General features: G+C 37.5%; 2 protein-coding genes and 1 long non-coding RNA gene across 3 annotated transcripts; 1 reads left to right on the top strand and 2 right to left on the bottom strand.

Moving 5' to 3' along the window:
• Positions 1-1,294: 1,294 nt before the first annotated feature.
• On the bottom strand, positions 1,295-7,589 carry LOC144653773 (zinc metalloproteinase nas-15-like). Its single transcript, XM_078513872.1, has 8 exons — positions 7,509-7,589; positions 6,915-7,088; positions 6,086-6,212; positions 4,631-4,722; positions 4,200-4,283; positions 3,507-3,649; positions 1,797-1,914; positions 1,295-1,486 (listed from the first exon to the last, which is right to left on the bottom strand). The coding sequence occupies exons 1-8, from the start codon at positions 7,567-7,569 to the stop codon at positions 1,380-1,382; spliced, it is 906 nt and encodes a 301-aa protein (XP_078369998.1). The 5' UTR covers positions 7,570-7,589; the 3' UTR covers positions 1,295-1,379.
• A 1,506-nt stretch (positions 7,590-9,095) lies between these two features.
• Positions 9,096-21,771, bottom strand: LOC144653736 (uncharacterized). Its single transcript, XM_078513817.1, has 19 exons — positions 21,723-21,771; positions 21,406-21,451; positions 21,227-21,267; positions 20,222-20,267; positions 19,924-19,964; positions 19,491-19,624; positions 19,018-19,215; positions 18,467-18,650; positions 17,624-17,903; positions 16,051-16,404; positions 15,202-15,228; positions 14,265-14,457; positions 13,695-13,880; positions 13,326-13,395; positions 12,718-12,842; positions 12,078-12,227; positions 10,749-10,911; positions 10,381-10,610; positions 9,096-9,679 (listed from the first exon to the last, which is right to left on the bottom strand). The coding sequence occupies exons 1-19, from the start codon at positions 21,757-21,759 to the stop codon at positions 9,476-9,478; spliced, it is 2,709 nt and encodes a 902-aa protein (XP_078369943.1). The 5' UTR covers positions 21,760-21,771; the 3' UTR covers positions 9,096-9,475.
• Positions 17,761-24,494, top strand: LOC144653807 (uncharacterized). The gene is made up of 3 exons (XR_013570830.1): positions 17,761-17,895; positions 22,234-22,364; positions 24,174-24,494. It is a non-coding gene; the product is annotated as an uncharacterized LOC144653807 (long non-coding RNA).
• The last annotated feature ends 193 nt before the right edge of the window (positions 24,495-24,687 follow it).

Genomic DNA, 24,687 nt, shown 5'->3' with positions numbered 1-24,687 from the left:
AACAGATGTTAGGATTCCAGTTGTGTGCACGTCACACTCTCCTGTCATCCTTCCTTCACTTCCAACATTTTTCAATATTTACGGTTTAAAGCTGAACTCTGCAAATAACGTCTTTTTGTTGTTTTTTTTTTTAAATTGTCACAAAAGTAGGTGACGCGCTCTTTAACTACAAGACTACAAGGACTTTAGCTCGGGGAGTCTTTAGATAGTCTTGTCGACGGGAGAATCGTGCTTGAACAATGACCCTGAGTCAGCAAAAAAATCACTTCATATCTGGAACGTTTCAGACACCTTTGATTTGGGAATACAAATTTCATCTTTACAGCTACCTAAATTTGCAATGAACATTTCATGTCAGTTTTGCAGACAGTGTTATTTTTTGTCAATCTAGGCAGCTGCTAACACAGACGTCGAGGTTTAGTTTACCTGAGGCATACCCTCCTGGCGGGACCGAAGAAAAAAAAATTTTAAAAATTTTTAAACAATAGTGTAAACTCAGTTAACTTTTAACATTTTCTGAAAGTAAAGTGTTAAAAAATGATGGAATTCTTGTGAACATTCTTTTCGTAAGAAGAATTTATCAACATGTTTTCTTTGATTCATCTTTATTTCTATTTTAACGAATCAGAGACAATTCTGATGCAGATTCAAGAATAACTGCTCAGGATATATCGTAAACAATAAACAGGTAAAAAAAAGGTAATTATATGCCCGAAAAAACAATAGAGCTAAGCTCTTTCGTCTGTTGCTAATTGTAAACTGATGTCTCGACGAGTATATCCGGTTTAACTTTAATAAATAAATATAATGCTATATTTTGAGCTAAAGCCACATCAGCTATTGCAGGTTTTCATGCGGGTTCTCTATCCAGGTCGAATTGTAAAATTATTTAGAAAAAGGTTGTTTTTTGTTGAGGGAGGAACCCGGAGAAAAACCCTCAGAGCAAGGACGAGAACCAGCAACAAACTCAACCCACATATGACGCTGGGTCCGGGAATCAAACCCGTGCCAGATCTGTAGGAGACAAGCGCTCTCGCCACTGCGCCGTCCTTGCTCCAAACTTTCTGTGTACTTCCTGGGTCTCCGAGGATAGATCTTACATGATTTTGGGAGAAATGAAACTAGGCAAGTAATTTGTAGCGGTACATTTATCAGCGCTTAATGTTCAAAGTCTTCCTCTATTTCCATCACAGACTGTTTGTTTTTCCATTATGGATATAATTGACCAGGTTAATGTATAATGACAATCAAAACCTTAGCGTTAAGGAGTTTCTTACATAAAGGACGCAACTCGAAGATTTCTAATGCTTTTATTACATCTACGAAATATAACGCTACATCAGTCATCGATTATCAGCTGCAAATGACCTACAAGAAAATCAGCACAGTCCACACGTCTTCTTACAACTTTTCTTTGCCATGTCCGGTTTGAACGAGCAAATCCATTGTGCACATCCATATGACGCGTCTTTACAACCGCTGCTTCCTAAAAACAGGAATAAAAAGAAGTCAACTTTTGAGAATGTAATCAAAAGTTATGCATGCTTCTCTGGGTTCTTATTAATTCAAACGGGTTATTAAATACCCTTTATAACTGACGAAGATGTGAGTCACATCGAGACATATGCATGTCTTAGAAATTAAAAACATAGTGATTTTTCTAAAAATTACTTCACTCTACAACAAACGCAATCTTTTTGGTCCACTGGAATGACTTCAGGAATCAAGGCGCACTAAAATAACAATAATATCACTGAAGTTTCTGTGATATATCCAAGCATAGTTTTTCTGCTCACCTCCATCCCCTCCACCACCGCCGCCACCCGCTCCTCCCTCCTCACACTGTGTTTTGTACAGAAGGTTCATCTGCTCTGCATCTATTGCACTGATACGCTCCCGCTGACCAAATTTGGCCTGGAAATAAAGAGAAATCAACTTTCACACTCTACAACCATAATGTACACCTGTGTATGAAAACATTCACGTTATGCGAAGTGCGCTAATGATTGATTGCACAACCGCGGGTAGGACGCGCATGGCGGAGTCCATATTTGGCGCGAAAAATTAGCTTACTTCTGCTTTCTTGTAAACGTCCCACAACAATCCCTCTTCGACATATTTCCTAGTTCTTATTCAAGGTGTAATGTTGTAACTTTTTTGTTGTGAAACGTGCAGCAATAATGTGAGGAGTAGGTCACTTTTTCCAAGACATTCAGGATATCGCAGGATATCAGGTCAAGATATATATGTTATTTGCCGGCCGGGAGGTCCGTATTGGGAAAAACTGTACCCGAGGTCTTGAGCACGGCCCGAGGCCTGCGGCCTCGGGCCGTGCTCAAGACCGAGGATACAGTTTTTCCCAATACGGACCGACCTAGGCCGGCAAATAACGTTTTTATTTTTTTCTACTTTAATTTGTTTGGAAAAGAAACCAAGGAAAAATGTGTCGCAAAATCTTTGTTTGTGTACGCGCGGATTTGATTTAATTTGAGTCCGACTTGATCGACGAGCAAGAATGAAGAATGCTGTTTGCTATTTAATTCTGAATGAAATAGCTTCACTTAAAATGAACCGTACTCAAAAAAGGTTCAGCATATTTAATTTACACTGCAAAGAATCAAGAAAAGCAAATGAAGTCATAAATAAAGCACAAATATGCCGCAAAACTTAACACATTTAAATCGATTTCAGTCGGCTCCCAAACAATTCTCGATAAATTCTCTTGAAATACTTTTTGCTCACCGGGTGTTAAGGCTATTTCTCTGACTCAAAAATACTCTTTGACTGGAAAGCAGTATTTTAAGCTATTCACACTTGTATTTAACAAATTAATAATCTCTGTACTTTTCCCAGCAGAATTTTATTCTTATAAACAGTGTCATACTGAATGAAATGCGTAGTGTCTACGTACGGCACAATATTGTGATAATTGATTTGTCCGTTTTTAATCAAAGAATCTCATTTCCTTGAATGATGGCAAATAGTGATCTGCTTTAGCAAAACTTGACAGATAAACAAGGCAGTTTGACTCATAGAAAGAGCCTAAAAACCGCGTTGAAGGTTACCGCAATGGCGTGAAAATCATTGCAAAATGCACAAACAACGCGACGGCAAACTACGAACGGTAAACTACAACTCGATTTTGTTGAAAAAGAAATAAATACTCGCCTTTTGAAGAACTTTGAGGCCTTTAATTCCACTGCTTTTTAGTCCTTTCAAATTAACAACGGTTGGTAAACTCGAGTAAACAGCTATTCGATTTTGGAGAGCAAAACTTTCATGTGTTCCGTTCGTCTCGCTGCACACTGATTTCGCGCGGAACTGAATCCCGTACCGTTGACCGCGGTCAAGATCGGAAAATTCCGCCCGCTCCCGGAACCAATCAGATTGCAGGATTTGGTTCATTTTGCCCGCTCGCGCGCTGAGAAAAAAATAAATAGAGCTTCTGATTGGCTTATTCCGCATTTGAATACGACTGAGAGATATGGTTAAAAGTGATAACATACCCCAGGTTTCTTAGCAACAATTGTAGGTTTTCCATTTTTGGTGAATGCTGTACTGTGATAATGCATCACGCTTCCGTAGTCGTACTTAGTCTTCAGAGAATCAATGGTCCCTCGGCCATACTTGTCGAAGTTATACTTTTGTGCTGAAATTAACATTTGTCAGCGTAAAAACAAATATAGAGAATGCACGTACTCCCTTCATGCACTTCTTGTAGCCGTTTATCGCGATTTAAGTTTTGTGGTTACATACTTTTTATTATAATCATCATATCGGAAGTGAGTATTTTAAGTTCGGTATTTTTCCTCGGCTTTAGTTTACTACAGAATGAAAAGTATTAACACAAACGAACGTCTCTCTATATATAAGAAATATTTGCAAACTTTAAAAAGGTTTTGATATTCGATTTTTGAGCGGAAACGAAGACATTGAAGAAAGGACTTCAAGAGAAAAAGAATCAAATCCAGAATTCAATCAAAAGTATGTTATTTGCTAAACAAGGCGCGGTACATGGAAGTTATGGTACTGGGGAACTTTTAGAGTACATCATCCCACCCCTTAAAATAAAATGAAATAAAATCATTTAATGGCATATTAACAATATCCCTCGGAAAAAAATTGTATTTCATCGGAAACGCAAAAATAAAAGAATAATAGATAAAATGGATCACACATAGGTGACATGCGTTTCTTACCCTCTCTGATGTTATCCCACATGATTGTGATGTACTCATCCCTGTCAGGACGAGACTGTTCGTGGTAAAAGCCCAAAGCGTGACCTGTGTCAAAATAAACATTGAGTCTTACAATCTATGACTCAGCGCAGACTGAAGTTTCCCTGGTCCTACAGAAATATTTTGGGTATAGAATTTGACGTTTTGTGATGGAATCATTTCTTCAATTTTGAAACAAAATAAGACTGTACAAGGGGAATGGGAGACCCCAAATTTTTTTTTTTTTTTTTTTTTTTTTTTTTTGGGGGTTCCCCCCAAAAAAAAAAAAAAAAGGGGTTAAAAAAAAAAAAAAAAAAAAAAAAGGCGTTTCAAAAAATTGCCCTTTTTTTGCTCCTTTGATGTTTGCCGGGCTCCCTAACCATTTCCCTATATTAACTATGGACTGTACTGACCAATTTCGTGTGCTACAATTCCCATCTTCCAACATCCTTGAGCTAGATTGATGTCTTGTTGGCTACCTGTTCTTCCGACATATGATGAACATCTAAAAATAGTCAACGAAACAAAAGTTAGCTTCTGTAGCTAAAACTGACAGTTTTAATATAAATGTTGTGGTTCAATTTGTGGTTGTGGTTCACCCTTGTATGGTGCATATAGATTACTTCATAGAAAGTGCGACGTACGGAATTTTATTCAAGAGTTGCAAAACTTTGGAAAACGAACGAGGTCGCTTCGCTCACTCGTTCGTTTTCCATAGTTTTGCAACGAATGAATGAAATCCCTACAAAGCACTTTCCATGCTGTAATTAACGAGAATTCAGCCACTGGAAACTTCACGGAATTTTTCTGGTCTATAACCTTTGAAACATTACACGGTTTAATTTCGCAGCAGCCCGAGGAAAAATTAGCTGCAAAATAAACGTTGCTTTCCAAGCGAATTCGCTATTTATCAAAACACAAAATAGCTGGCGACAAACTCTCCTAGACAAACACTTTATTTAATAAATAAAATACGTTAACTTACATTTTAAAAGCAAAACGTTTCGCATCGCATCGAAGAAACGTCGCCACAAGCGAATGAACAACTGGCGGCGAATCAACTGGCGAATTTTCAACAAATTGTGATAACACAAGGAGTCGGTTAATTAAACAATAATGACGACGTAAATCCACATTTAAAAATGCAATTTACTTTACCAAGGCGATCCCAAGAGTGCTTGAATATTCTTAGAAAGTCCGCTGATGCTTTGTAAGTTCTGAAGAAAGTCTTGTCTTCGCTTTCACTTATCGACTCTGGTTTGTTTTCATTCCGCCTTTGAAGAATGATTTTTGTCATTACTGAACTCTTTAGGTTTTGCTGAGCATGTTTCTGTTAGCTTGCCTTTCCATAATAAGTGAGAGTTTTGCAACACAACTTGTGCAATGTTTTCAAAGCATAAACTGCCGTCGAGAGCAAACTTACGCTCGCTGTTTGTTCCACCTCATTGGAACTCATTTGAGTTCTCGCACTCTGATTGGATGAGTCGTTCTGCACTAGATGCTGATTGGTTATATTTTTCATAAGTGAAGAAAGCTATACGCGAAGCTGATTGGACGTATCGCTTGTTTCACATGTGAAGATATAGCAAATATAGAATTTTATTTGCAAGGTTTATTCCCCAAAATTCTCGCTGTATATATAATAAAATTTGCTATGTAATATATAATTACGAAAATAAAACAAGGTAAAATACCAGATTAGCCTGCTTGGTAAGCGTAAAAAGGGAAAGGGAACTATCGTCACCGCCCGGATAAAAAAGGAGCTTCCAACAACTGGTCTAATGGCAGTTAATAAATATTCCAGTTAACATGTTTTACACAGCTTTTAAATACATTTATTATCATTTCATACTTATGTTTATGCTTACCCGCCTGATGCACGTCTAAAGTTTACAAAAGCAAATTCAGTTGTCCTTTTCTTGAATCGGATGCAAGTTTTGCTCGTCCATTCGGAAATTGCGCCATTAACGGCCGCCAAGGCTTTCGGATGCCGGGCTAGAAACAAAATCAGTTGCAAACATATTGTCCTTTTTATTAATGTTTATTTTCATAATATTTATAATCCTTGTTATTAATTAGTTCATTTGCCACACTTGAACACTTTTCGAACAGAACCGCCTTGTTTTCTTACAAAACTAGCAAAATATTTAAAACATTGCTCAGATTAGGATTTCAAACCTTTCAGACATTGCACCTTCACTGGGAATTCTATTTTAACAGTAAACCACAACGGAATACACCAGTCAGTTTTTAAAACAACCATGGCTAATTTAATGGAAATAATTGCTGTCTTGGGCAATCTCTAGTCTCTTCAGCATAACGCCTTCAAAACATACGGCAGATTACTAAGCAACCACTCTCACGAAGGGAAGGGAAGGGAAGGGAAGGGAAGGGAAGGGAAGGGAAGGGAAGGTGATGTGATGTGAGGTGAGGTGAGGTAAGGTAAGGTAAAGTGATTTGAGGTAAAGTAAAGTAAATTAAACTGAACTAAACTAAAGTAACTTAAGTTACTGCTGATTTCGTTGGCCTCTCAGTGTCAAACAGAATTGAAACAGAGACACATTAAAAAAGCTAAAAATACCTCTTGGAACTGATCTGTAGCTAGCCAAAAGCTAGAAAACCTTTTACGATTCTCAGTTGTCAGAAATGCTTTAGTAACAGAGTAAAAGAAAATTAACTTAATAGTTGAACAATTACCAAGTTCAGAGTCAATGACGTAAGGCACCAAGCCCCCAGGCCATTGTTTGCCTTTAGTTGAACCTCTTCCAAATGGATTGTCGACATCCAGTCCCAGCCTGGCCGCTATGCGCTGTTCAGCTGTTAGGATCATGTCCCCTTCAAACAGATCCGGGTCATGAACACCAGCATTCTCTAAGAAGAAAGAACTGTACATATTAATTTAAAGAAATAACAAAATACCTTTATGAACAAATACAGTAGAACCAAGTGTTATGACTATCTCGTTTTTTACCCGTTTTTCTTTTGGACACACGAAACGATCAAAAAGTAATTGTTATTCTTCAATACGATCACTTAGCCAATATTCTTTTTTTAGCGTATGGAAGTTAATTTTTTTTTTTCTAACCACTCTAATGAATTCCAAACTCCCTATCTACGCTTTCAAAATATTTTCCCACACCTCATTTCAAAGTTCATAATTTTTCAAGATAAAAAAAGAACAGAATGATCCCAATTTTAATGGGTGTGACAACACTGATATACATATACAAAGAGCTAATCTAAAATCACTCTTTACACCCTAAGCAAAAACCATGCTTTAAAGAGACTTACCTTCAGGATTTGCGGAAAAAGCGAGCGCCACAAACAGCGGAAGAAAGTACAGCCACTCCATGATGCTATCTTGCGGTGTGAAGCAATTGCAATTTAGTGAAATTGAAATATATTCAACGTATTGTCACTCATTCACCTGCACAGCTGTATAAATTCCTCTTTAAGGCATTTCACTAATTGCATAAATCCCCACAATGTCGCTCTGACCGTGCCTTGTATATGGGCATAAATTTCCCTGCCTCATAGTCCATTCGTGCATTGAAAGGTAAATGTAGTAAGGGCATACTAAATAATTCGGCCGAATAATACACAATCTTTGTCTTTATTTCAAGGTTTTTAGCCTCGACAGGTCGAGATGACATGATGATAAGAATATCAGCATATGAAAATAATTTACAAACTTCTTTAAACACATCTGCTGCAGATGAAAGGTAAAATTCGCAGATTTGCCCGACATTTATTTCTACAAAAAATGCAAGTTCATTTTTTCTGTTCGTTGGTTGATTGATTTTTTAGTTTCTTTTGCCGCCAGATTTGTCTCCAGAAGTCCAATATGGGAATTATATAATGTACGTGCAAGCTAAACACGAAAACATTATTTCAGGTTGGCTGCTTCTGAATAACACCGTCAAGTTGGCCATTCATATATCGGTTGACTGGTAAAAAGTAATAATCTACAATAAACAACAAAATTTAAACAGGTTTTTCTCAACATCATTACCCAAACAGTTCCCCTAAAATCTTCTCTCAGTCAAAAGTCGCATTTACACCGTAAGTGAAAATAGTCTTCTGCTATTGTGTCATTTGTTTTTTTCCAATGGCAAAGACCAAACTGAAGCTGCCATAAAACAAATTGTCTCTAAGTGTGATTGCGCCATACTGAACACATATGCCATCAATTTTGGGCTATAACATATACATTCAGGGTTACTTCCAGTCCAAATATGTAGCGCAGATAGCTTAATCCCTTTTCCAAATTTGTCAAGTGATCTCGTCAATCACGGTCTTGAAACAAAGTCAATAAAATGGATGCCAAAAATCAAAAGAGCGTAAAGAAATTAGTAAGGTTACCCATTTTGAGGCCATTGATGCGAGATTTAAGGTTTCAAACTTGGAAAAATTAAATTGAGGATTTGCTTGCTGTATGGCAAAGTTTGAAATCCCACAATTTTTTTCTATGCAATTCTTTTTAACTTTTATAATTTGAAACCACCATTAAAATATCTCTACATTTAGCCATCAGTGGTGTCAAATTAGTAATCTTAGTAGTTGCGTCCCACTCTTTCCATTTCGAACATCCATTTCGTCGTATGGCTCTTTTTAATGATTAACAAAGGCCACCTCACAAAGTTATGCATCAGGCACATTAAATCTTACAAAGATGGCTATAAGAAAGAACCAATTATTCTTGAATCCTTATTTCAAACACTTGCTGCTAGTTCGAAATCAGTTGAAATGATAAAAGATAGAAAAACATGACAAAAATATGACTGATAAAATATAATTGAGTAAATTGACTATTCACTTACAAAGGGTAAATTGGAAAAATGTCAAATCCTATAGCCTAATTAAACTGTACTCTTACTAACTATTTAAATAGTATTTATATTATAAATACCTCTATTGAAACACCTAAAACTTTCATAACAAAATCGAATTCAAAGTTCTCACTAATTCTAAAAATAAATATAATAATAATAATAATGAGCAGCCTCGTCAAGGTGTCTGTCTTCCTTTTGATTGCTACCTTGTCTCCACGCAAATTCAATCAGTTAAAATATTATTCTTTAATAGCATAATTATATACGTTGATTTTTTTTTTTTTTTGATGGTAGTAAACAAAACAACAACGTCAAAAAATCAGACATTCTCTGAATAAATAAGGTCAAGTCAGTAATTGAACTTCTTTTAAGTTTAGTAACACTTGGGATTGCAATCAATGTGGAGTTCTTTTACTGAATCCAGTTTTACAGTTGGGTATCTTCAGTGCCATTGAGCTTGGCCAGCAAAGCCTTTAGTGTCTTGTTGTTCTCTTCCACGCATTCCTTCATTTGTTTAACTTCTTGGCAAACGTCTGCGAAGCTAGCTTTCAGATCTTGATGTTCTTGGTAAATATTGGCAATGCTAGTTTTCAAATCTGGATGATATTCTTCCTCCTTCTTAGCACACATCTAAAGCGAATATAAAAAAGTTCACTTACTAGTAACATGAAACATGTCGGGAAGGGACGGAGCAAGTGAAACTAGGCGTAAAATTTACTGATTGGGATAGCAGGAATGAAAAATTGTGGTTCTAGGTTATGGCGTATCGCCCTTTATTTTTTTTTACTCCCCCCTTGGGGCCGCGCCTTTTTTTTTTATTTTTTTCCCATACGGCAAATTTAAAAAAAAAAAAAAAAAAATTTTTTTTTTAATTTAAACAAAAAAAAAATTTTAAAAAAAAAAAAATTTCCCCACAATTATATTTTACCCCTATTAACGCCCCTTTCAAAAATCCGAGGGGGCCGCTTATTTAATAATAGAGGTCGGACTGTATAATTAAGCGTCAGGTGGTACGTGGTGAATGCCCATTCCGTTCTTGTAAAAACCTATAAGATACTCAGGAGACTTAAGTGACAAAAAGGCAATAAAAGCAAAGCACGTTTGCTAAACAACTCAGCTGAAAATAAGGTCAAATGATAAACAAATACTTTATGATCTTTTAATATTTTTATACATTTTTTTTTTAAAACTTGTTAACTCGAAAATACTACCTACTATTAGCTACACCAAAAAGTTCGAGGATAAATTAAGTTATTTCACAATAAGTACACAAAACATTTTCAAGCGCCCTGTTGCTAGTTTTGCTATACTTAAGTCAATGTCATCGTTACCTTAGCCAACACCGAGCATCCTTTATCCATCATACCAATGTAAGGAAAGAGTCCCTGACCATTGGGATCATAATGAGTAAAAAGTTCATTATCTTTTCCTTCGGGAGTTATTCTCTTGTTGTTAAGTGTGAAGACCACTGGAACTCGAACTTTAGCATTGCTGATCTTTTCCGCATCTTTGAACATGACTGTGCAGCGAATCAAATCTCCACGAAAAGCCATAGCGTAGCCTGTGCAAGGCAGTAGTTTAGTTATAAATGCTTTAAATTAATTAGCACAACAAACTAAAGCTGATGCATAATTATCCTTTTACGAACGTGATTGCGCGATATTTATTCAGTTTTCATATTTTAAAACTCTCATAATACCTTTCGTTTCATTCCCTGTAGGACTTCCATCGAATACTTTTCCATGATCAATATGATATCCCACAGTTCCGTCTCGCCAACCAGGCATCAAAGACTTGCTATAAGATTCCATCACTATCCCAATTCCCAATCGCCTCATTATTCCTGCTTCCAAAATCAAAACCTAGGACGAATGTGAAAAACATACTTTGTATTATTTTTTATTCCGGCGCTCTTAGACTCTTTTCTTTCTTCTGCTTTGAAGAGCTGTACAAATCATACGTTCAGTAACCCCACCCCCCCCCCCCCCCACTTTTTTGTGCGCGTATCGCGTGATGCCGTAACGTATTCAATAAATGCATCGCTAAGCTCCAACGATGACCTCATACTGCAGAGTTCAAAGCGCTAAACATTAGGTTACCGAGCCTCCCACGGACACGTTGTCGGCTTGATGATAAAGTGAGGCAACTATCTAACTGCCAATTGTTGCTGCCAATTTGTAGATCTAGTGACGCGCGAAAACTAGAAAGGCTGCAAGAAAGAGGATTGACGGCGGTTTATAGAGACAAGATTTCAAGCTATTCACAATTACTCAAAAGAGCTGAGTTACCAACACTTATGAACAGGCGTTTGCAGGATATTTGTTTCCTTATGTATAGAGTGAGGCACAGACTATGTCCTACCTATATTTGTAATATTTTTAATAATCATAATTCTTCCTACTTTTTAAGACAGTCAGACTTTTCCACACCAAGTTTCAATACTTTTACATATGGTAAACATTCTTTGCGATATCTTGGACCAAAATTGTGGGGGAAATTATCCCCAGACATAAGATCAGCTGAAACTTTAAATATTTTTAGGAAACAGATACGCAAATACGATATTACTTTGCTCATAAATGATGGCTGCAAGGGCTGTTCCCTCTGCTCCTCATAATTATTTTATACAGTTTTAAGTATTTTTAATTCTCTCTTTACATATTTTTTATATCTGCTTGTCATAATTATCGTAATATAGCTTTAAGTATTTTAAATTCGCTTTATTATAAGGCTATGTGGCCTTGACACATTAATAAAGTTTATCTATCTATCTATCTATCTATCTATCTATCTATCTATCTATCTGGATACCGCGAGGAGCCCAGGAGCGGTGGTCCACTGATTAGCGTGTCTGACTTGAGATCTGGTGGTTCATGCTCTGGTCAAGGTCTTCGTTGCTTCGTCCTTACATTAGACACTAATGCTTCTCCACTCAGGAATATGCAGTAGAATCATGGATTACCATTACATCCAAGAATACTAACCAACAATAAGCAACTTAATTAGGCTCGTAGAAAATAACTTTTACCTCAAAATAAGGGAATTCCGCGCACAATTGATGGCTGTATCTTGCACCGAACACCCATTTATCTGGATCCGCTTCGGTTTTGTAGTCTTCGACACCTTCGCAAGTCAAAACGTTGCCGTTGACGTTTATACCACTAACCACGTCCCAAGCCTAGAAAAACAAGGCTGATGATTATTTAGCAGATTTTCATCATAGTACATTTCATGGAGTCCGCCGTTTGAATTTTGCTTCCGTACTATGGCTGTCATAGTTTTGTTTCTCAAACCTCTATGACAGTGGCTAGGATATGAGAACCTTATTTGCATAGATTTTTACGATTTTATTTCAGTTCCCCATAGTTTTGAGCTTCGATTGAGAAAATATCTCAAACACTCGCGACAGTGTTTTGTCGCATTTCCGCAAAAAACCTCGAATTTCGTCAAAATTTCTCTAATGTCGGTTGTATTTTCAACTTCTGTTTGAGAATGTGATTAAACGTTAACTCTCTTGTTTTATGTATTACTTGAAGGTATGCCTTAAAAGGTGCATATTTTTGGCGAATTCTGATAAACTTTGGAGAAGACAAGGAGGCTCGTTCACAGTTTTAATTTCCCCCTATAAACAATTTTTAAAAAAGAAATCGAAAATATGCTTGTTTTACTTGTGGGTCAGTTCCTCGGAGACGTTGTTCGTTGCTCTGAGTGTTGACGGTTCTTAGAAGAATCTGACTGAGCATTTGTCTGTTTTTTTCTGTTTCTAGATACACTTCGTCAAGCTTCTTTTCATCTGCAAGAATGAGAGGAAAAGAATGTCATTGTAATTGATATTTTTCACAAAGTCTAGCGTTTATCTAAAATAGCGTTTTTTGACCTTATAAGTAAAAAGAAAATAAGAAGATATCAGACTGTGGGACCCTGCTGTGGAGGTAAATAATGAAAAGTAAAAATGCAGTCGAATGATAAGTCAGCATTGACCACTAATTGGTGCCTACTAATTTAGTTTACATAAGGCAATTTACCATTAATTAATATATGTCTGGATTTTTCAAAACTAGGTCAATGAAATTTTCACCGATATAAAAATTAAAGGGAATGTAAGTCTCTTTTTCTCTTCTCCTCTCCTCTCTCTCCTCTACCTTTCAGCGCTGTTGTTCTTTTTTATCTTTCTTGTTGCGTTTTAGCCAATTCGCACAGAAACGTACATGTTCAAGAATACTGACGTAACTTTTCATTGACCCGGTTTTCATAAATCCAGACATATATATTTTACCTGTCACTGGAAACAAATTTCCGTGCTTTGCAAAATATTTTGCTTCAAGATGTTGAAAAAGAGTCTTTGACTAAAGAGTAAATAAAGCAAGCTTATATTAGTTGCGGAAGTTATGAAAAAACGACTGACTGACTGACTGACTGACTGACTGACTGACTGACTGACTGACTGACTGACTGCCGACTGACTGACTGACTGACTGACTGACTGACTGACTGACTGCCGACCGACCGACCGACCGACCGACCGACCGACCGACCGACCGACCGACCGACTGATCTCCTTTTAAAAAATTTATACACTACGGTAGTGTTGGTATAAGTTTATATATAACAATCACACAAAGAAAATATTCTTTTTTAGATTTACCAGCTTTACTCTCACGGCATGGGGTCGGGTGCTTCTTTTTCTTTCTTTTCTTTCCTTCTTTTTATTCCACCAATGAAGCAGAAAAAACTCTGATATAATATTAAGAGGCGCATGTATTGGATTGTAAGATTCATAGGTCTGGATAGTAACAGCTTTTTTGTATGACCATTCCTTCAACGAGTTGTCCTTAAAAGAGAAAAAACATAAGATTAACAGTTACCCATTCTAATTTTCGCGTACCTGCAAACAGTAGTAAGTTTTCCAATTTTTTTTGCGCTATTTGGCTCAAAAAGCTTTTATTCTGGGGAAGGAGGATTATTCGGCAAGGTGGAGGGGTTTTTTATTTCAGAAATAGGTTGGGCGCATTAATGACGTTAACGAGAAAGCACACGAATTAGGACAGTTGCAAGAAAAATGTTGTCGTCAGGTATTTTGGTTTCCTGTTGTAACGTTTGACACCGGAAGTGGCATTGAATGAAGTTTACATTTGACCGCTGCGTAGGACAACATCAAACCGTAAATAGATTGGCTGATTTTCCTGGAAATGAAAGAAATTAAGGTATTACTTACTTTCACTCGCTGATAAGTGTTGGATAGCAAGGCTATCAACATGTTAACTAGAAGAATGACACCAATGAAGAGAAAAACAGCGTAGAACATCTTAGCGAGAGTAACTGAAGGAGTATCGACAGAGTTTAATGGATTGAAGTCTTGTTCTATCTCCAGCAAAGACCAGCTAAGGTGAGTAAGAATCTCCCACCAACTGAAAAATATCATCAGTAATAAGTGACATCATTAATATTTGTAATGAACGTTTTTCTTTTCTCACGTGTCCTTTGATGTTACCGTACTTCGCAAGTGCCATAGCGCGTCTCTTCTGTCCTCGTCACTACCTTCCACCTTTGTTTCTTCGGACACATGCCATACTTCCCAACTAACTTAGCGACCCTCACATTCCCTTTATTTGATTAGTAACTCAAACAACGAGTAAATGTAGGAGGACTTGAAGTGTGGACGTATCGGGCGGCTGCGCAGCTCGATCGTTCTCTCCGGATGGCTGGGTCGGTTCTTTCCTCTCGCCGTGTCTCGCCGTCACCTCTCGACAACTCCTGATCCGCGTCCGGCCACAGCGTTAGCTGCGGACTCTGAGGGACTCTCTGTTGTCGGATCGAGGATCGAGCACCTCCAGCGAACCAACGTCATTAGCGACGCGTAAACAATCACCTCATCCCTTGGACTAGGTTTCGTCGAAACGTCGCGATCAGCATCTCCATTCTAGTGAGACGACGTTCATTCCTTTCTCACCACGATACAATATTCCATCTTTATGACATCATTAGTTTGCAGCTAAGGAATCAACCCTTCTTTTCAATTAGCTGATTGTTCTATGGTTGCCTAGTCCGTAACCTATATTTTACGCCATTTTTTACTACAATTAACCGGTCAGGTAACGGTTTAAACTGTGAAGCAAAAGTAAACTTATCAATCAAGAGGCGCTTACACTTACCAAGATGGTCCAGATGTTTTACAGGCTCTGAAATCAAAACCAGAAGTGCAGTTAAGTATCAGAAATGCAGGAGTTGTTTAAAAGTGTTTTGAGATGTTGCCTGCATCTTTATACTTTCATATCGTTACAAATTGTTAATAGAGACGTCCCACACCAATATGGAGGGTCTAAATATTAAATATATTGCGAACTGTCCTAAAAATACTGTTTACTGGAAGGGTCGGATATCAGCTCTCTCAACATCTCACATGAATGACTCGCTGCCCTTTAAGAGAACAATAGAACAAACAACATGAACGACGCCCCAGCACCCAAAACAATAGCAACTGCTACAATGTAAGGCCAGTAGAATTATAAGCTTGCGGGAGCGGCTGCACTACTGGTTTACTTCAATTCCACATTTAAAGGGTCAGTTTTCCGGGTAAAAAAGTCGATCGATAGCGTGAAATATTAGGCTTGATACGGTTGGTTAGAAGAAAATTTTCAGCCGAGCTGAATGTTTTCAGTAACTTTTTAATATAAAGCGATTTTCACTTGAGTGTCGAAAGTAATTTGCATTTGCTTTGGTTTTGCATTGTTACGCTTATTGATTGGTTTAAAAAATCTCCCGCTACTTTTCAGCCAATCAATCAGAACTAAAACGAAAACCAATCGTGTCTCGCTCGCACTCGTTTTCCCGCGCTTCGTGCCGGCTACAGGTATTTTCTTCGAGGTTTTGATCGATTCACTAAATTGTCTGTGTCCTTTGTGATTAAGCCAGAGTGATTACTTTGCTCTTGGTTTTACGACATTCAATTGAGAACTGCTCTAAAACGTTATTTATAAAAATCAACAAGTTCCTATACTTACAGCTTATGTTGATTGCTTTCACTTGAATGGAAGGATTGCTCTGCCATAAATATTTTAGTTATAGCAACGGAAAAAGCCAAAACAGCTGCAGTAAACTGCCACATGATCGAAAACACATCCTGCAGAATGTTGAACAAAGCAATCTGAATTGTGCCAACGCTTTTGAATGTCTCCAACACGTGACCAAAAATTCTGACAGTGAGGCATAAGGTGTTGAAGCTGTAAAGGTAGCTAGCTGCAAGAACAGCTCGGTTGTTTTTCACTGATTCAGATATGATCCACGTTGTAAGTCTCAGTGTGAATATTACCAAGTAAGTTAGTACACTGATGACGTCCAACTTGTTCCATCTGTCGCTAAAGTGAAGCAAAATAACATCAATCAATCAATAAAACAAATCAAAGATCTCTTCGAGATACCGACTATTAAGGTACAGTTCCTGGCTTTGTTCAACATATCTGGAACATGTCTTTTAAAGTTCGGTGCGTTCAAGCATTTTCCGCGGGGCTGTTGTCTCGCGGCTTGCGCTCTGACTCATCTGTGGCTTGGTTAGAGCCTGTTTCTGCGCGTACTTCTCTGGAAACCTTTTACTGCTTCCCCGGAAGTACTTACACAGCTACAAAACACTTGTAAATCACTCCCTGCATTGTCTTCATTTTGCACTAAGAAAAATCATCCGTAGGTAAAATAGCGCCGCAGTGTGGACTGTACAATACAAATTTGCGTTCTTTCGTTCCTTCTTGCCTTCGTGCGCTAAACCACTCACATTTTCATCGGTTATGTCATGTTGGCTAGTCACATTTTAAATGTTATAGAACGTTGTAATTTGACAAGTCACGTTTTCGGCAGCGCACAACTATGGTGACGCTTTTATCACGCATAGCAGAAAGTAATCCCTTAAAAATTAAACAGTCCCTTGAGAGTACACTAGGGTGAGGGTGACAAGCTTGTCCTCATATCATCTTTTTAACTTGTAAACAAGGAAAATAGCCTAAAAAAGGGAAAGATTGTAATGGTGAAAAAATAACTCAATCGTTGTTACATCAAGAAAATCCGAATTTTAAAAAAAATAAACAGCACGACACTCAGTAAAATCGCACACATGTACAGGTAACGCAACGGGTCCATGCTTTTGTCTCGAACAATTTAGTTCCCAAAATTTTTAATTATAAATATTTTAGCTGGAAAAAAGTTTGTCCGAAGTGGATGCACATGCAGTTTTACTACGCTGCTTTTTTTCCTCCAAACATCGCTTCAATCAATCAATCAATTTATTAATGTCATGGCGCGGGATGAGGTTGCCCTCTCTATCCGAGCCAGAGGCTCATATAAAAAGCGCATGACACCCATACTTCTTATTAATTCTTGAAACATGTGAACGTTCATTAAAGAAATTAAATCTTCTTAAGTCAGAGAAAAACCACGCGGGAGTTTTAACGCGCAGCTAGCCTGCAAGCAAGTTTTCTTAGGGATGACGGAGGAAGAAACCTACCCCCCACCCCTGCGTCCTTTGGCTCGCAAGCTATCGCGAAGCTCATTGGAAATTTTTTGCACGCCTTTTAAGGATACATTTACCTGATATAGCTGCTAAGTGCTTTTTGAAGAACATTTGAATTACTTTCGTCGTTTCCACTTTTCCTTCTTTCTTTTATCCGTTTAACAGTAAGACGTATCTGTCCAAACTCCACCAGAAAGCGACCCATGAAGAATATGAGTATGCTCCACTCTAAACCGCTGAACGCTAAGCTTGACGGCGCCAGGCAGAAAGCATAGTGAAGAAGAAGGAGGGCGAGGTAGCTCAGCGCGTCACGTACAAATATGAAATAAGGCGTTTTCAAGTATTTCAGGTAGTATGCTGTTAGTGAAAGAAAATGTTCATATATTTATTACTTCTTTAATGGTATTAATTAATCTGAACCTATAGGTATTGTGGTTTTTTAGTAGTCTCCTCGCCTTACCATAGTTATAATAAATGATGACGAAATGATAAAGGTTTCCATCGATCAAACATCGTTCACAGGCATTATTCACTTACGCAGGCGGATAAAAAAGAAAATAACTTAAATTACTATGTATAGCAGGAGTGGGAGTAAAATTGACGAATTCCTTAGCTCCCTGCCTTTGGAAGGAATATATCTGATCATAATAATAGTAGTAAAAAGTACGTGGTCCCTGACTGACAAATAATTAACAGCAAAAGACAAAAAAACAAAAATGATTCATCTTCCCTATTTTTGTGATAATTAGTACTTTGGCGTTATAGTTTGTCAGTTACTGTGGATTGCAACTAACTTATCAAAAAGTGAATTATTTTTTAGGGGGTTAAAGTCTGATATTCTTCCAAAAATTTTGTTTACGTATCAGCTCTTTCATGTCTACTTTAAAAGTAAAATTGATATTTTTCCATAAATAATTTACCTGCGAAAAGAGAATACACCTCCATATATGACACAAAGTAAAACGTGATTGGAGCAAGAACCATGTCAAAAAGGCACCAGACGTGTAGAAAGAACCACATCCACTTTCCTAAGTCTTTCTTCATTAAAAAACGACCACGCCATTTACGATTCATCTCAGAATGAACAACTGGATGGGTAAAAAACTGAAAAAAATAGTGTAAAAAATAGTCGACACTAAGACCCACGATCCCGAGTTTGCAATGAGCGAATTGTCAAAGAGGTGTAGTCGAGTTGACTTTCACTCATACAAAAAAACTGACTAGGCAAGTAATCTCATTATTTTAGTAGAAACTCTAAAGGATTGCAGTCCAAAGCCTACAATTCTATGTATGTTGGTTTTTAAAATCACGACTAATTTCTCCTCTAAAGAGCAGTGCGAGCACGATCGTGTTGCATTATTCAAATTCGCTTAATTATTTCTAATAGAACATGCTGAATTCGTACACTTGTATAGCCATTCTCGTTTGCACAAATTCTTAAATCTCCTGCAATTGGTGTATTGAACGTTACCTTTTTCTGTTTCAACTCAATGGCATCGTCCAAAATATCGTCTAGAATAAAATAACCAAAGCCCTCTCTCTGTAATTGGTCAGACTGCATTGGATCAAGCAGACGTGTAGTGAAATCCTCCACAGAGTTGGCAAGCTTATTAAACATCTCTCCCTCGGATCCTTTACTTTTTGCCAGGTTACGAAGGCGGTAGTTTACCTTAAGTAGTTGAACAGAAGCAATAAATACAAATACAAAATGAAATATAAATACAAACTGAACACCTTGGCTTTTTTGCTAATAAGGATTTTTTCGTCCACAGCAACATTAGAACTTAAAGCTGCTGTATGCAAAATATATGGGCATGGCGCTAACTCGCACTTTAATACAGGCGTTAAAAATGTAATCTGTTTTTATCGTGACCGTGATCATTTTAAGGAGACAGTTTTGTTACAAAAGTAGGAAAACCTCTTTCTGACTAATTTATTGCATACCTTCATGCCCATTAACAAGGAATTGGAGACACACTTTGTCAGGGCTTTTGGTGTGATTTTCTTCTCAATAGCGTCAAACGAGTTCTTCTTGGATAATAATTTTTTCATCAGGTATTCCTCATTTCCCTCCCTATCTAAAGAAAAAAAATCCAGTTTATAAAATAAGAGGATATCTAAATGATCACAAAATAGATTGTAAGAAAGCGTTTCTACTCTCTTGAGTAACTGCTTCTTTAAGCATAACTCACTGATTTTCCGCATTTCGGTTGGATACACAGGCATTGGCTATCGATAGGCCTAACAGGAGTTAATTATGCATCACTGCCAAAAGAAACTTCCAAATCAAGAAACTTGCCAAATTGTTCCTTAAGGGCAGCAGATCTCCAAAAGAAATGTGGTAGACGATAAAAAGTAAACTAAACGTTTTACTCACCACTATCATTAAGTTCAAGCCCTCTGTTGTCGAGGACGAATCTACAGGCCGGTGGATAGAAAAAAAAAAAAAAAAAAAAAAAAAAAATTTTTTTTTTTATAGCGCCTATCCAGCCTCTCTAGGCGCTTTACAAATTTGTTAAAAAATTAAGAACAAAACATCACTAAAAAAGAGAGCACGATTAAAAAACATTGATACAATGGGACATTCATACAGTTACATTTATTTGTTCCATATGTTGTCGATTTCCTCTTCATTTTATTTTTTTATTATTATTTTATTTTATTTTTTTACTTACGTATCTCCATGTCGTTTTGAGTCATCTTCGTTTTCATCAGAAGAATCTGTTAACAAGAAAAAGGTTGAGTGAGAATTTTATAATGCCAAAAACCTTAATTTCACCCTCACCAATGTCAAGTCCGTTCTTCTTTGTGTGAGACCTGGCGTTCAACTAGGCCCTTTACAATACTGCGTTTTGTCCTGTCTCGTCTCTTGGGGTCCGGTGGCCGGCGGTGGGCTGCTGGGACACTGGATCCATTGTAACATCTGCGGGAATGGCGCTGGATTGGCCACCTCCGGGGGAACAGTGGCAGACAAGCCTTGCACTACCACCCATAGGAAAGAGGAAAGTTGGACGACAGGAACAATTGGCACCGTGCTGCGGGTTGGAGGAGTAGGCTACTCAGTCCTGGGGAGGGCCAAAGCATTAGCAAGACCGTGTGCGCTGGAGGAAACTGGTGGACGCCCTATGCTCCCACGGGGGTGATAAGGAACAAAGATGATGATGAATAACCTTAATTTAAATGTACCTAGCTAAGAGAGGTAACGACAGGAAACGCAAAAAAGAAAACGCGAAAAAGGAAAACTGTGTTTCTGCGTTTCTGCAGGAAACGCAAAAGGTGAACTGATGGCTACTTTGAACAATACATCACTTTTTGAGCTTAGCTCTCGGATCTGATGCCGATAAAAGCCTCTATAGGATGACTTGTTTTCTTCTACAGTCAACTCCCACTAAAACGGATACCGTCGGGACCGGCTGCAACTGTCCGTTTAAGGGAGGTTTCCGTCTTATAGGGAGTTTAGTTACATTAAAATGACTGAAAAATGGCAAGGATGGGACCAACACCAGGTGTCCTTCTTAAAGAGGTGTCCGTCTTAACAGGAGTGTCCGTTAAGAGAGAGTTGACTGTAATCCTTTTCGTTGACACAGAATTCCAACATTACTTTTTGAAATTGTTAAAAAAAAGTTAACGCTAGACGAAATTACCCTGTCTAGAATAAAAAACAGTATATGTTTATATACCTCTTTCCTCTTCATCAAAACCTTTATTATCCTTAGCGGATCTAAACAAAAATAAAACAAGCAAAGAATTAAACAAAAATGGCTCGTACCAACATAAATAACTTTAATTTTTAGCATTGTAGAAATATTATCAGCTTCCATAAAGAAATTATTTTCTGCTTATAATTGTTAATGCTCACCCATCAGTCTCTCCATTTGATTCGTCTAGCTCTTCGCGAGGAGTTTCTGGTATAAAGAAGAAAACACAAATAAAAAACGAAATTTCCTCTCTGGGATGAATTGTCTAATGTGTATAAATTGATTATCAACACAATTTTTTAAAACGAAAAATTCTCCTTTCTCTTAACACAAAACACAATAAAACAATAAAACCCACTACCAACGTTGGATGGTAAGGTCCAGTGAAAAAAAAAAAAAAAAAAAAAAAAAATTCCCAACCCAAAAAAAAAAAAAAAAAACGGCCGGAAAAGCCATTTTATTGCACTACAATACATACCACCATTAGACAAAGGATGCTTGGTGACGGTCCGCATTTCTAGATCGGCGTCAACTGAAATTCAAATGATTAATTAATTAATTAATTAATTAATTAATTAGTTAACCAATCAATCGTTTGAACTTGTCATTTATTTCAGTTCAGCAAATAAAATAAAACATTGGTAACTCCTCTATTGTGATCATAGTCTTGGTGAGATTAGCACTGAAAAGGGCTACTGTTGTGACTCAAGTCTCACAACCTGAGCGCTAACAAAAGTCATTTTTCAGAGTCAAGTTTTAAGTCAGTTACTAGTCAGTCGATGGTGTCAACTCTTTAAAAATTTGAACTGATTGTTCAGTTTTGCTGATGTTGTTGGCTGTCGAAACTCGTGAATGGATAGTTATTTTCTAATTCATTTCAAATATCCGTTGGATCTTTCGTTTATCTTTTCATCGTGGCGCCGTCCTTCAAACCTTGCGCCGTTATTAAGTTACTTAAATGTTCAATTATTTCATTATTCACTCACCAGTGACTTGAACGTCTTTAGCGGACACAGACACTTTATGGTCAACCTCATCAGCCATTACGGACCTGTAAAACCAGGCATGACAAAAACGTTAACTGAGCTACTTGGGCGTCTTTAAAATTAAACTTCAGCAGGTTAGTCGTTTGTAATCGCGTGCCTTTATGACTTGTTATTACATTTTTTTATTTATTTCCATTGTATTCAATTGTTACTTTATTTTAGCGTTCGATGACATTTCGAAAGTAGAGAGACAAATATTAGCAACTCCGTTCGTTTAGCGCCGTGATCAGCATTTATGCTGTTGCGTTACTACACGTAAAAATTTGGTTGTCGGTTAGCAAGCAGTGAACGAAAGAGCATGTATATTGTGCTTGTACTTCCTTCAACAGTTCGATATTCACTGATGTATGGTTTAGCATTTGCTGCTTAGCAAATATTGGACCGTGTTGTCACCAAATGAACAACAACTTATTTATACAGAGTCATTCGCAAGGCTCAAGAAGCTGCCTCGAGCTCCCAAGAGCTTTCATAGGGGTCAGGAACAAAAAACAAGTTTTTCCGCGTCTAGTGAATTTAATATGCTATTTTACCGGACATGATAATATGAGGTTACTTACGTGGACGTCAGTTAAAATTCCTTTATACAACCCAGGTCCACTACTATTGTTCTGTTGGAAATGTGCACATGAAGACGAAAACATTTTGGCTTACGATTGTTTAGTCTATAGCAGCTAAAACCATGTTAAACAGAAAAAAAAACAAATTTAAATAAACTGAAATAGGAAAGCTGATAGAACATCAGCATAATACCAATCAAGTGGCATTGCTATCACACACGGATATTTTACTTCGTCTTCCTGTTTGCAACAACCTGAACAACTATGAAACCGGGTCACGTTCTTTTAAAAGCTTCTGATAAACACCAAGTTGAGGGCTAAAAAATTCGACCAACTTATATAGGTTCGCCGGTAAAAAAGAGAAGTATTCAAGAAGATAAGGACATTGTAGTAAGCCGATACCCGCCGCCATAATTCCTTCACATATTTTTGTTAAATTTTATTCCGCGTGCAAGTTCTGAACATTTACAATTCGATGGCCCAAAGACAACATCGAACAACACCCACTCAGCTAGAACGGATTACTCATCCATGATCACGTTATTCCAGTGCATTTTAAAATTATTTTGTATCCTATATGTCAGTAGAAAATTTTATTCCAATGTTCGGCTGATGCCTATCGTTTATGCTACTTCGTTTATATCTTAGATGTGTCTCACTTTCGGTGGACAGCATACATTTCTCATCTGGATGCACGTCTTTTAGAAGTACCATAGCGCAATGCTCGATTTTCTTCTTTGGCACGTGTTCTTGTAAGTGGAAATCGAACTTTGTACTGAGGCTTAGGTGCTAGCCCCATTGAAGAAGTTGTTGGACTGAACTGTGAGAATGACTGCTTGACATAATACATGATCCAGTGCAGTATAAACTTTAGTAGTTTGACAGTTCAGTGCCCTTATTATTAAGTAATTATTATTCCTATTATGACGCAAAGGAAATGAACCCTTTCAATTTGTGACAGGAAAAACATACCACATTATCAACAACCGTGTGATTGCTCGAGTTAAGCACGAAATCTCGCGAACTCTTAGACAGAAATATCACTACAAATCGCTGTTTTACGATAAAAACCTTTAGTTATCGATTAAACTTTGTAACACGAACCGAACCTTTTTCAACAATCGCATTGGCCTATTTAACAATCGGTAAAATTCGAGTTGTTTTACGATAACTCTCACACTTTTTACCTGATAATATGAATTTCAAAGTTAGATTTTTTTTGAAATTTTTGTTTGAAAATTTTTAAACTGACGCTATAAGCTATCAATCGCTAGGTTTCCACTTTAAATGTTATGCTCACCTTTTCCTTTCACGATTTTCTTTCAGATCCGATGAAGAAATGAGTTACAGACTTTGTTTTGGAGACTTGTAACAAACCTAAGAAACTGTGATAACGGACTGACTGAAACCCGCATCCCCCGGGGGACCACGTGTGGTGTATTTTTAAACGCCCAGACCTCTCGCGCCAGAGTCGCGTTTCATATATCACGCTCATTCAACACTACGTACGTCACAAGCGGCCCAAAGATGAAATTTGCATATAAGTGGCGACCTTACGGGTTTTAAATTGAGGAAGGAACTTTTGAGCGGTAAAAAAAAATACCTAAATTTAGTTTAAGTGAACATGGTGTTGTTGTCGATACGTGTTTGCAAGTTATTTTACGTCGTCTGTTTGCTATACCATGGTAGCTGTAGTTATTCTTGTGCATCCGTCCATTTGATTGGCTGTCATCCTCGACTATCGTCAACGCTAGCGCTTGATGCCAGTTTCTGGGTGTATTTAGGGTGCAGAGGACGGCATCGCTATTCATTTAAGTGTGCAAGGTATTGTCATGAAACA

Source organism: Oculina patagonica, chromosome 5, assembly GCF_052425735.1.
Source record: "Oculina patagonica isolate OP01 chromosome 5, crgOcupat, whole genome shotgun sequence".
Classification (NCBI taxonomy): domain Eukaryota; kingdom Metazoa; phylum Cnidaria; class Anthozoa; order Scleractinia; family Oculinidae; genus Oculina; species Oculina patagonica.
Note: the sequence above shows the minus strand (reverse complement) of the source record. Positions and strands in the feature narration are given on the sequence as shown.

Bases quoted from the DNA above. Each gene is read 5' to 3' on its own strand.
- LOC144653773 (XM_078513872.1), bottom strand. From the start codon at position 7,569: ATGGAGTGGCTGTACTTTCTTCCGCTGTTTGTGGCGCTCGCTTTTTCC. The intron at 7,089-7,508 runs GTAAGTCTCTTT...CTTTCTTCTTAG, and splicing joins TTTTTCCGCAAATCCTGAAG to AGAATGCTGGTGTTCATGAC. The intron at 3,650-4,199 runs GTAAGAAACGCA...TGTTAATTTCAG, and splicing joins GTGGGATAACATCAGAGAGG to CACAAAAGTATAACTTCGAC.
- LOC144653736 (XM_078513817.1), bottom strand. From the start codon at position 21,759: ATGCGGACCGTCACCAAGCATCCTTTGTCTAATGGTG. The intron at 19,965-20,221 runs GTAAGTAAAAAA...ACCGGCCTGTAG, and splicing joins TCAAAACGACATGGAGATAC to ATTCGTCCTCGACAACAGAG. The intron at 14,458-15,201 runs GTAAGTGTAAGC...GATATTTTTCAG, and splicing joins AAAACATCTGGACCATCTTG to TTGGTGGGAGATTCTTACTC.